The 11,975-nt window shown below is 41.9% G+C and overlaps 1 protein-coding gene across 1 annotated transcript; it reads left to right on the forward strand.

Annotated features, from left to right (window-relative positions):
• Positions 1-1,042: 1,042 nt before the first annotated feature.
• On the forward strand, positions 1,043-3,955 carry LOC102814858 (nuclear RNA export factor 3-like). Its single transcript, XM_006869120.1, has 7 exons — positions 1,043-1,125; positions 1,283-1,390; positions 1,488-1,543; positions 1,636-1,751; positions 1,848-1,890; positions 1,983-2,068; positions 3,920-3,955. Exons 1-7 carry the CDS (start codon positions 1,043-1,045, stop codon positions 3,953-3,955), a joined length of 528 nt encoding a protein of 175 aa, XP_006869182.1.
• The last annotated feature ends 8,020 nt before the right edge of the window (positions 3,956-11,975 follow it).

The raw sequence follows: 11,975 nt of genomic DNA on the forward strand, positions 1-11,975 counted from the left end.
TGGATGGGAAGGGAGTCGGGCACATCATGGTGATGGTGTGAGGCAGGTAAGGTAATTTGTGAGACAGGGTAGGGCTAGGGGAGCAGGGACCTCCTGGGTTTCCCCCTGGTTCATGTTTCCTGTTCATAATTGCATTAGAAGTCTGAAGGAGAGTTGGACAAGGCGAAAGGGCTGGAGCCAGAAGAGATGTGTTCAGACACCTTCCAAGATAACTCAGTTAACCTAAGGTCAGTGGTGCGCTCTATAGGATGTTTCAGCCCAGGTCCACTGGAAGGACCCCATGCCCTGGCCTCTCCCCTCTCTGTCTCTCACCTGTGAGTCAGACTGGTCTCCAAATGCTGTTTCTGTGTCACTGGAGATGGGTATCAGGGCTGTCCCATGTCAGCTTCCTGAGAAGAAAGAGAGGAAGAGATGGGACTGCTGAGGGAGCACACTAGCTTTCTCTCTGCTTGAGTCCACATGGGAATTGCCCAGGTTCTGGAGGCTCTGATGTTACTTGTTTTTCTGTTTTGTCTTGATATTTTGTAGCACCCTCTTGGAATTGTTCCCCAAGTTATTACGTTTGGTAAGTGCATTTTGTAGTTTTATCCTTGACTCCTTCATTGATATTAATGCCACTCACAACGTGCCCTGAATCTCTTAGACCTTGTCCAGGTTAGATTTTTGGTTTTCTGGCCCCTAATCTTCATGAGGGAACATGAAAGTATATATAGACCTTATCGACAGTTCTCCACCAGTCTAGGACCTCTGGGAGAAGACCCCACAATAACCTTCCCTTGCAATATCCAGAGCCCTTTAACCATGACATCTGACACACCCTCTTTCCACAGGCTTTATTTTCCCTGACCATCCAGTGCTGCCCCCTCGTCTGCACTGCTGACTTCCTCTTCCTTCCCTTAGGATGGTCAGGAGTTACCCCCATCTGTTGTCTGTGACACTGAAGAGCACAAGAATTTACCATTCTTCAAGGTGAGGATCAAGCAGAATCAAGGAGCTGGGATCAAGCAGGGCATGAGGTATTGGGTTAAGAGGTCCAGTAGCCATGGTCCTGAGGACCTTGTCATTCCAGGGGGATGCTTTTGGATCAGAGACCATGAAGAATCTTATCTTGAAATTCCTGAAGCAGTAAGTAATTCTGGGGCACTGTAGTGGCCGGGTGGTGGGGCCATGTTAAGAGAGGTCAGACCAGCCACGCACAGGTCTACTCTGGGGAGAGAGTGGGTGGATTTCAAGTCCATTTAGGGCCCCAGACCACAGTGTCACCCTCTTTGATTCCCTACAGGTACTACTGGATCTATGACTACGGGGATCGGCAGGGCCTCCTGGGTGCTTACCACAGTGAGGCCTGCTTCTCACTTTTCATTCCCTTTAATCCTCAAGACCCAGCTTCGTGAGTATCCCAGGTCCGATGGCAGCCCTGGACACTGTGACTTCCCAGAAGACACTGGCCAGTTTCCCAACTCCTATTCTTCCTTTTCTCCTATGAGCAGCTTGGCCACGTACTTCAGGTACAGCAGGAATATGAAGACATGCAAGGGCCCCAGTAAGTCGTTTGCACAGAAGTCGTGATGGGGTCAATCTTAGGGACCAGGTAAACAAGGCAGCCCCTGACCCTCTGTTCTCCTGCCTGCTCAGACCTGAGGGCTCATTTGCTGAAACACACAAAACCTGACATTGTTGATTTCCTAAGTGTGCTGCCTAGAACGCAGCATGACCTCAACTCCTTCCTGGTGGATGTGTGTGTCCAGACGGTGAGCACCTGCTTCTCCCAGAGGGAGGCTCAGAGAACGGAGGTGGGTAGGTGGTTGAGGGGGATCCTGGGGGCCTGAGCTGTCTCACTATTTCAGGAAAAGATGCTCTGCTTTTCTGTCAACGGGCTGTTCAAGGAGGGTGAGTGTCTGTAAAGTTCCTTCTCTAGGTCCCCCACTGCTCCCTCTCAGAACTCTCCACAAATCCCTTCCTCTTCTCTCTGTGCTCTCCAGCTCCCACCCGGACCCCAACCCACCCTGGTCTGAATTATATCCATATATGTCTGCCCCGGGACATCCCAGGGGATAGGACCCAGGCTGTAGACTTTCAGGAGCCTCATCCTCATACCTCATTCTGCCACCTTGTCAAACTTGCGAAACCTCTAAGCTGTCTCATTTACAGAAACGTGGCTGCCAATTTCTTTCTCTTAAGCTGCTGTGAAAAATGATGAGATGAACTCGTGAAGAGATTGTCATAGGGACAGACACAGATTCAGAATCCTATCACTGGGAGGTGTTGTACTTATCTTTTCCTCTCCTTTGTTGAAGGAGCTCTGGTAGCATAATGGTTACCAATTGGGCTGCTGACCTCAAGGTCAGCAGTTTGAAACTACCAGCTGTTTCGCAAGAGAAAGATGAGGCTTTCTGATCCCATAAAGTTTTACAGCCTCAGAAACCCTGCACAGGGTCACTATGAGTCAGAACCAACCCCATGACACACCACCACCATAACCACCCCTTTGTTCATATCCCCCTGGCTCCCAGGGGCCAGTCCTTCCTGGGTGGGTACCTTCAAAGTGACATAGGAAAATAAGTTACTCACGAGGTTACACAGCAGGTGAGTGTGTAATGGGCAAACTCTGTATGTTGGTGCTGTTTGTCTTTGAAGTGGAAGGAATGTGTCAGCTTCGTGTTTATGCCTTCACCCGGACCTTCATTTTGACTTCTGGCAACAATTCCAAGTAAGTGCTGTATTTTGGATCCTAGAGGATCACCCATTCCAACCTGGTCCCAGGGGTGTGGGAAGGTGACGATGTTATACTCCAGATCTCGCCAATATTGAAGAAAGCAAAAACAGTAGTTCCCAAAAGAAGTCCTGTCTAGTGGCTAAGAGCATGGGTTTTGGTATTGGAATAGCCAGTTTTCACCCTGACCCAAGCATTCACCAGTTATATGACCTTGGTAACCTCTATGTTACTCAAGGTCCTCCTCTGAATGATTAGATTATCTACCTGTTTTGGCTGCTGTAAGGGTAGAGGTAGGTGGTGGTGAAAATGTCTACGGTTTGGGGATAAACCTACAAAGCTAGTGAAGGTGGCCTCTATCTCTCCAAGGGCTGTTTTTTTTTGGGGAAAGTGGTTGCTGAATGGAAACAGGATTGTTATTGAGGGTGGGGGTTTCCTCCATTTGTCCAGCTATCTGAGGGCTCATTCATTCTTCCTCCAGCTTCTACATTGTGAATGACCAACTGTCTCTGAGAGATGCCAGCCCAACAGAGACCCAGAGTGCCTTTCACCCACAGTGTGCATACTCTCCTACTACTCCTTACCCTCCACCTCCCCAAGAGCAGCGGGACATGGTGCAGTCATTTCCTGCCAGTCTGATGAAGCTAGAGTGCTCTTAGAAGTGAGTGCTGGGAGTAGGTAGCCATGGAGGTGAGCTGGGGGGAGCTGACAATGAAGAGCGCGAAGTCACTGGCACAGTGCTTTTCCTCTTTGTTTCACTCATCCTCACACTAGATAGCTTTCGCGTGCAGTACATATTATGCCACCTAGGAGCTTTCAACATGTGTACTGTACTTTCTGAATTCCATGGACCCTGTCCCTTTATTGGCAGACACTGGGCTTTCCTGGATTTTTTGCCCTTACTGGGAAACTGAGCTCATTCTGCTGATTTTGTCGCAGCACATGGGGAAGCATGTTTGTGAGGTCATGTTTGTGTGGTCAGTTTTCTTCTCTTTGCTCCTGGTGGGTATTGCCCATCCTTATTCCACCCCAGGTGCCATCATGACAACAACTGGGACGCTACCACAGCCTCACAGGTTTTTTTATTTCTCCACCTTGATTTGATTTCTCCACCTTGAGGTGGGCCAAATGCGCAGACTCTGGGTGGCCTGGGGCCGACATTCATACCTATGATGATGTTCAACCTCCTCCATTTCCTCTCTCCAGACTGTGATCAAGGTCCCAGATATCTTCATGAAGTAACCCATGGTCCCAACAACGAAAACACCAAAGGAGCCATGGTCCTGTCCATGGTCATCAAACTTGTCCTTCTCCCTCTTTTCTCTAGCCATTGTTCTGTCTGTTTTGCTCTACCTAGTTTCTTTGTTACTTTTCAAAATAAAGGATGATGCTGCATGTTATATGTCAAATCCCAGAAGTACCCATTTATGGCAAGCATTAATAATGCTGTACTGCAGAGGGGAAAAGGAAGGTCAAAGAAAGTAAGCAATTTCCTTAGAAACTGCAGAGAAGAGGCTCAAATCATGGTCCCATCCTAAAGCCCAAGTTGTGGCTTCCAAGGTGTTGTTTCTGTCTAACCCTGATAAACCTGGGTACTTGGTTTCCATGTTCCTAGTGTATTAATCATACTGCTGCTGTGGCACTGTAGGACAAGCACTGGACTGTGAACTACAAGGTTCAAACCCACTAGCTGCTCCTCAGAAACCCTGTACAGGGTCTCTATGGGTTGAAATTGACTCAATGGAACTGAACAACAACAGCAACATATACATTATTCTGAGTCCTGCTGTGGCATTCTAAGATATGCCCTGGACTGCTAACTGAAAGCTGGTTGTTTCAAACCCACCAGCTGCTCCTCATAAAGCCTATACAATGTTGCTATGAGTCGGAACCGACTCGATAGCAGTTATCAACAACAGTGTATTAAATAATTATTATTTTTAGTATTTTATTATGTTAGAAGGAGCTCTGATAGCATAGTGGTTATGAATCGGGCTGCGAATCTTAAGGTCAGCAGTTTGAAACTACCAGCTGTTCTGCGGGAGAAAGATGAGGCTTTCTGCTCCCGTAAAGATGTACAGCCTCGGACACTCTATACAGGGTCGCTATGAGTTGGAACTGATTCCACGACACAAAATCACCACCATTATGTTAGAAGTGAAAGCTTACACAGCAAATTGGGTTCCCCTTTAACAATTTTAAACCAATTGTTGTGTGCCATTGGTTACAATTGTTACCATGTGTGAGTATTCTTATTTTTCTCATTCTGTTTGTTGTTTCCATTGATCTAACTTCCCTTCTCCTTGACTTTGCTACTTTGCTTTTGAGTAAATGGTGACCATTTGATCTCATTTGGTTCATTGCTTAAGGGAGCACATTACTCACAGGTGATGTTGCTATGTTTATAAGACAATCCACTTTTTGTCGAAAAGGTGGCCAACCTCCAGAAATCACTTCAATTACAAGTTCGAGGGATATTTTAGGGGAGTAGACTCAGGGATTCCTCTAGTCTCTATTAGTCCAGTAATTCTGGTTTGTTTAAGGAATTTGAGTTGGTTCTACACCCCACTTCCCATTTTATCTGGGACCTTGTGTTTTATTTCTGCACAGAATGGTCAGTAGCAGTAGCTGGGCACCACCTAGTTTCAGTCTCAGGTTAGAAGAGGCTGTAGTTTGTCTGGATTATTAATCCTATGGACTACTTTCTTTTTTGAGTGTTTTACTTCTCTCATTCTCTTTAGCTCCTTATGAGTAAAGACCAATATCTTTATCTTAAATTACCACTTGCAAGCTTTTAAAATCCAAGACGATACTCGCAAAACTAGGGTTGTAGAACACTATCTTTGGCAACCATGTTATACCAGTTGATTAAGTTATCTCCAGAAACAAAGGGCCTGTCTTTTATCCCAGTAAACCAATCTTGTGAGCTGCTTGAAGATATCTAGGAATCAATTACTTTTATACTGAGAACCCTACTCCTTTGTTAGCCATACAAAGCTGTACACATTTTTTTACAAGTTTTTATTGTGAATTGAGTGAGAATTTACATGGGAGAACATTGGTTTTACACTCAATGTTTCACTGCAATGATTACAATGTCCTCCGTGCATGATCATTCAACAATATTTGCTTCTATTCCCTTTGTTGTTGTTTTTTGGTGGGGAGGGGGAAGGGGATGTACACAAAAACACTCAGGAATATATAATCATTTAAACAATCAAAGGGCACATTCTGTGTGCCTGCCTCCTGGCCACCAGCATCTGGCTACCAGCACACAGCCTTTCTCTTTCCATGAGTCTATAGTCCTCAGCTGTTCTATTTCTCCATAGCTTCATCTCTGCCTCCATCTCTGGTGTTGCTGCTTCTTTGGATAGGGTCGCACATTCTGCTTGTGCTCTTCTCCCTTGATGGTCCTAGGGTTCTCTGTTCCTGGAATGTTAGTTTAACTACTCCCCACTTTATGTTACAAAACTTCTACCTTAAACTTGTGGCAGTAGCAATTAATCATGATAACAATATCTTACTATTGAAATCATAAGAACCTTATCCCCATCTCTTTTCACCAGACCTATCTAGACAAAGTGAATACTATTCAGTGGGGATTCTACCTTCCCCTTCACACTCAAAACTAATCTCCCTCTTGAAAATTTGTAAGCCAGTCATTTCATGCCTTTATAGCCCTTCCCACTTTAGGTAGCCAATGTCTAAGTTGCCCATCCCTATCAACCCTGTATAGAGAGGGGATAGGATTGATCCTTGATGTGGAGATTCCTTCCCTCTCAGTTGGTATTTTGAGCTACTACATCCATAAGTATGGGTCAAGTTCATCAAATTGTAGCAAGTTACACTTGTTTCTTTTATCAAAAAGATCTTTAAAAAAAAAATTTCTGGTTGAATTCTGATCATCAAGCCATCGAAGCTATGTCAAATGGGTACTATCTACAAGTTTGGGTGGTTTATTTACACCTCCCTGCCCTTCATATCAGCTGGGTGGTTCGCTCTCAGCTCTAGTCCTCTGTGGCTATGTCCCTGTCTATGGGCTCAGGAGTCCCCAGGTCTCATCATTCATTGGAACTACCAGCCCTTTCTCCTCTCTCTCTCATCTCCAGGTGGACAAGAGTCTATGGAATGTGGTTGAACTCAGCCCATATCTTCATTGCTGCCTTTCCCCTCTTCCACTCACCAGCAGACCAATTTGGTCACCAGCAAGCTTACATGCCTACTCATGTGTTCCCTTTGAGTTTCAGTCTTGGAGGGGGGTTTGTCCTCATGGGACTTGATTGCTTGCCTTGATGCCTCCACAGCAAACAATTTGCTTGTTCCTGTAGTAGCCAATCAGATTACCTTCTGTATCTTCTGTTCCTCTAGCTATTCCAGGCTGGTATGTTTGTCCTTTCAAGTGGGAATGTCCCACCTCAGAAGGTTCTGTTTGGGTCTCAGGATTCCACCCAACTTTGCATATACTACAAACACTCTACAGGAAGCCTATTTCACTGGGCAAGTTCTAGAACCCCTTTTGGGTATTCCAATCAATTATAGGCTGAAGACAGGCTTACAAACTTTCTTTAATCATGTTTTCCGATATTCCTATCTATCCCACACAGGTGTCTATTTTATAGTAGTTTGCGAGGGAAACCAGTATTCATAAGGCAGTCAAGTATCTTAAAATCCTTTCCCCTCTTACCCATTTAGACTATGCCTAAATCCCTGTATACATCACTATTTATCTCTGTTCCATTTAGCCCATGCAAACCTGTCTCAGTGTTCCCTTATATATATTGTTCTTCCATCCCTCTCCCTCTTCTTGTGTATTGCCCTCCCCAGCACCTGAACTATGATGTGTTTATTCCCCATCCTGTGCTCTACCACCCCCTCTACAGCCCCACTCCCCACCCCAAAAAAGATTTTTTTTTTCTTTTCATTGAAAGTATCTTTTGTTAAGCTTTTACAATAATGGTCTTATGCAATATTTGTCCTTTTGTTACTAATTTCACTCAGCATAATGTTACATGGTGGCTTGCAGCTTCCTTGTTATTCTTCAAGACAGCATAATATTCCATTGTCTGTATGTACCAAAGTTTGTTTATCCATTCTTCCATTGATGGGCACTTAGGCTGTCTCCATCTTTTTTCTATTGTGATTAGTGGTGCTATGAATATTGGTGTGCATGTATCTACTCATGCTATGGCTTAGATTTCTTGTGGATATATATCAAGTAAAGAAATTGCTGGATCATATGGTATTTCTATTTCCAATTTTCTGAGGAAGCACCAAACTGTTTTCCAGAGTGGTTGGACCATTTTGCATTCTCACCAGCAATGTAGGAGGGTCCTAGTCTCGCCACATCCTTGCCAACATTTATAATCTTCTGCTTTTTTTGAGTTTTGCTGTTATTGCTGGTGTGAGATAATGTCTCATTGTTGTTTTGATTTGCATATCTTTAATGGCCAATGATCATGAACATTTCTTCATATGTTTGTTGGCTGCCCGAATGTCTTCTTCGGTGAAGTGTCTGTTCATGTCCTGTGCCAATTTTTTAAATTGGGTTATTTGTCTTTTTCTTGTAGAGGTGTTGTTGTTTCCTATAGATTTTAGAAATTAGCCCCTTGTCTGATATGTCATTGCAAAATGCTTTACCCATTCTGTGGGCTTCCTTTTTACCCTTTTGGTGAAATCTTTTGATGTACCTAAGTTTCTAAATTTTAGTATGTTCCAATCATCTATTTTATCTTCTACTGTTTGTGTAATTTTCACAATGTTTGGTAGTCTGTGTATGCCCTGTATTAGAGCCCTCACGTTTGTCCCTATTTTTTCATTGATGACCTTTATAATTCTGGGATTCATATTTAGGTCTTTAATCCATGCTGAGTTGGTTTTTGTATAGGGGGTGAGGTAAAGGTCTTGTTTCAATCTTTTGCTTATCGATTTCCAGTTCTGCCTGTACCATCTGTTGAAGAGACTGTGTCCTCCCCACTCAATGTACATTGGCCCTTTGTCAAAAATCAGTTGGTTATGTGTAGATGGGTATCTTTATTGATTCTCAATTGTGTTCCATTAATCTATGTATCTTTCATTGTATCTGTACCAGGCTGTTTTGACCACCATAGCCATGTAATAAATTTTGAAATCAGTTAGTACGAGACTTCCAAGTTTGTTCTTTTTCTTCAGCAGCACTTCAAAAGTGACCTGGGTCACTTTCCTTTCCATATAAAGTTTGTGATTTTTTTTTTCATCTCTTAAAGAATGTCGTTGAAATATGGATCGAGATTATATTATATGTGTATATCACTTTGGGTAGTGACATTTTCACAATGTTCAGTCTTCCTATCCTAGAACATGGTATATTCTTCCATTTTGTAAGTCTCTTGGTTTCTTGTAGTCGTGTTTTGTGGTTGTCTTTGTATTGGTCCTTTGTTTCTCTGGTTACATTTATTTCTAAATATTTCATCCTTTGGGTGGCTACTGTAAACAGTATTGCTTTCCTAATTTCTTTTTCAGCATTGTTATTATTATTATGGAGGAATTGAACTGATTTTTGTATGTTAATCTTGTACCCTGCCACTTTGCTGAATCTTCCAAGAGTTCTAGCAGTATTGTAGCTAAGTCTTTGGGGTTTTCTATGTATTGGATCATATCATCTGCAAATAGAGAAAGTTTTACTTCCTCTTTGCTAATTTGTATGCCTTTAATTTCCCTCTCTTGCCTTATATTTCTGGATAAGACTTTCAACACTATATTGAATAGGGGTGGTGATAAAAAAACAAAACAAAACAAAAAACTTCCTTGTCTGATTCCTGTTCTCAAAAGGAAGGCTTCTAGTTGCTCTCCAATGAGAGTGATGTTAGCTGTTGGTTTTGTATGTTGTTGTTGTTAGGTGCCATCGAGTCAATACCTTATGCACAGCAGAATGAAACACTGACCGATTCTGGGCCAACCTCACTATTGTTGCCACGCTTGAGCCCATTGATGCTGCCACTTTGCCAAACCATCTCGCTGGGGGTCTTCCTCTTTTCCTCTGATCCTCCACCTTACCAAACATGATATCCTTCTCCATGTCCAAAGTATGAGAGATGAAGTTTGGCCATCCTGGCCTCCAAGGAGCACTTCTTCCAACACAGATCTGTTTCTTTTGACAGTCCATGGCACTTTCAGTATTCTCCTCCCACACCGTAACTCAAATGCATCAATTCTTCTATGCTCTTCTTTATTCACTGTCCAGCTTTCACATGCATATGAGGTTATTGAAAATACCATGGCTTGGGTTAGGCCACCTTGGTCTTCAAGCTGATATCTTTGCTCTTCAACACTATAAAAACGTCTTGTGCAGCAGATTTGCCTATTGCAATATATCATTTATATATGCTCTTAATTATGTTGAGGAATTTCCCTTAAATTCCTAATTTATTGAGTGTTTTTATCAGGAATGGATGTTGGCTTTTGGCAAATGCTTTTTCTGCACCAATCGATATATGATCATGTGGTTCTTTTAATTTTTTAAAAATTAATATGGTAGATTACATTGATTGGTTTTCTAATGTTGAACCATCCTCGCATCCCTGATATGAATCCCACTTGATCATGATGTATAATTTTTTTGATGTGATGTTGAATTCTGTTGGCTAAAATTTTGTTGAGAATTTTTGCGTTTATGTTCATGAGGGATATTGGTTTATATATTTTTTTTTCTTCATGATGTTCTTCCCTTGTTTTGGTATGAGGGTTATACTTGCTTCATAAATGTACTAGGAAGTTTTCCATCCTCCGCTATCTTCTGGAATAATTTGAGTAGAATTAGTGACAGCTTCCCTGAATGTTTGGTAACATTTACCCATGAAGTCATCTTGACCTGACCTTTTTTTTGGTTGGGAGTTTTTTGATGACCTGATCAATTTCTTCTTTTATTATGGGTCTGTTCAAGTTTTCTATGTCATTCTCTGTAAGTGTAGGTAGGCCGTGCTTTTTTTAAAAATGCATCCATCTCCTTTAGATTTTCAAATTTGTTAGAGTATAACTCTTCATAATATTCTGTCATTATCCTTGTTGTTTCTCTTGGTTCTGTTGTGACATCATACATGTGGTTTCCTGTGTATGTTATTTGTGTCTTTTACCTCTTTTCTTTTGTTAGATTTGCCAATGGTCTGTCAATTTTATTAATCCTTTCAAAGAACCAGCACCTTGTCCTGTTGATTCTTACTGTAGTTTTTCTGTTTTCTATCTCTTTTATTTCTGCTATAATCTTTGTTATTTCTTTTCTTCGTTTGACTGAAGATTTATTTTTCTTGTCTGTTTCTTGTTGTTGGAGATGTTGTATTAATGTGTTGCTTTTGGTTCTTTCTTCTTTTTGGATATATGCATTTATTGCATTAAATTTCCCTCTCAGCACTGCTTTTGTTGAGTCCCAAAGATTTTGGTATGTTGTGTTTTCACTGTCATTTGTTTCTAGGAATGTTTATCTTTTCATTTTCATGATGTTAGGGAAATTTTCTTCCAGCAGCTCTTTAACTATCTCCTCTGTGTTCTTCTGTGATTTTACCTTTGTGTAAAACCAATAATTCTCAAATTATTCCTCTTCTTATTGTCCCACATGAATCTTAGACGTTCTTCAGATTTTTTTCAGCTTGCTCTTCTATCTTAGCAGTATTGAGAGATTTGTCTTCCAGCTCACTTGTTCTGCCTTCCATCTCTTCAATTCTACTTTCTTGCCATTTCAGTGTATTGTCCATTTCTGATATTTTATTATTAATCTTTTTTTTAACCTCTTTTTGCAGGTTTTGAAATGTACCCAATGCTGTATCTATCTTATTTGCTTGTTCCTGTAGTGCTTTCCTGACCTCTCCTGTATTTTTCTCAAACCCTCTGTGAAACATTTGGATGAACTTCAGTATTATTCTCCTGAATTGCTTCTCAGGCAGCTCCAAAGCCTGCCCTCTTTCCAGTGGGAAGTCTAGGTCTACTTTCAGCTCATTTGTGTCAGTTGCTGTATCTTGTTTCTGGACATGTTACGGAATTATCAGTTGTTTCTTGAGCATCTTCAATAATCAAGTTTTCAATAATTAAATGAATGTATATCTATATATTATTGAGCTTTTTGATTGCCTTCAGGTGGATGTGATCCTAAGATGGGCTTACCTTTTCACTTTTCTTATTACACAACTCAAAGCAGGTTTGGCTGTCTAGCTGGTGTATAGCAGCTGGTATTGGCTCTTGCCTTGATGTTGTGATTATGTAGGGTATGATTGCAGCTTGCCTATAAGACCACAAT

This window comes from Chrysochloris asiatica, unplaced genomic scaffold (assembly GCF_000296735.1).
Source record: "Chrysochloris asiatica unplaced genomic scaffold, ChrAsi1.0 scaffold00126, whole genome shotgun sequence".
Lineage (NCBI taxonomy): Eukaryota > Metazoa > Chordata > Mammalia > Afrosoricida > Chrysochloridae > Chrysochloris > Chrysochloris asiatica.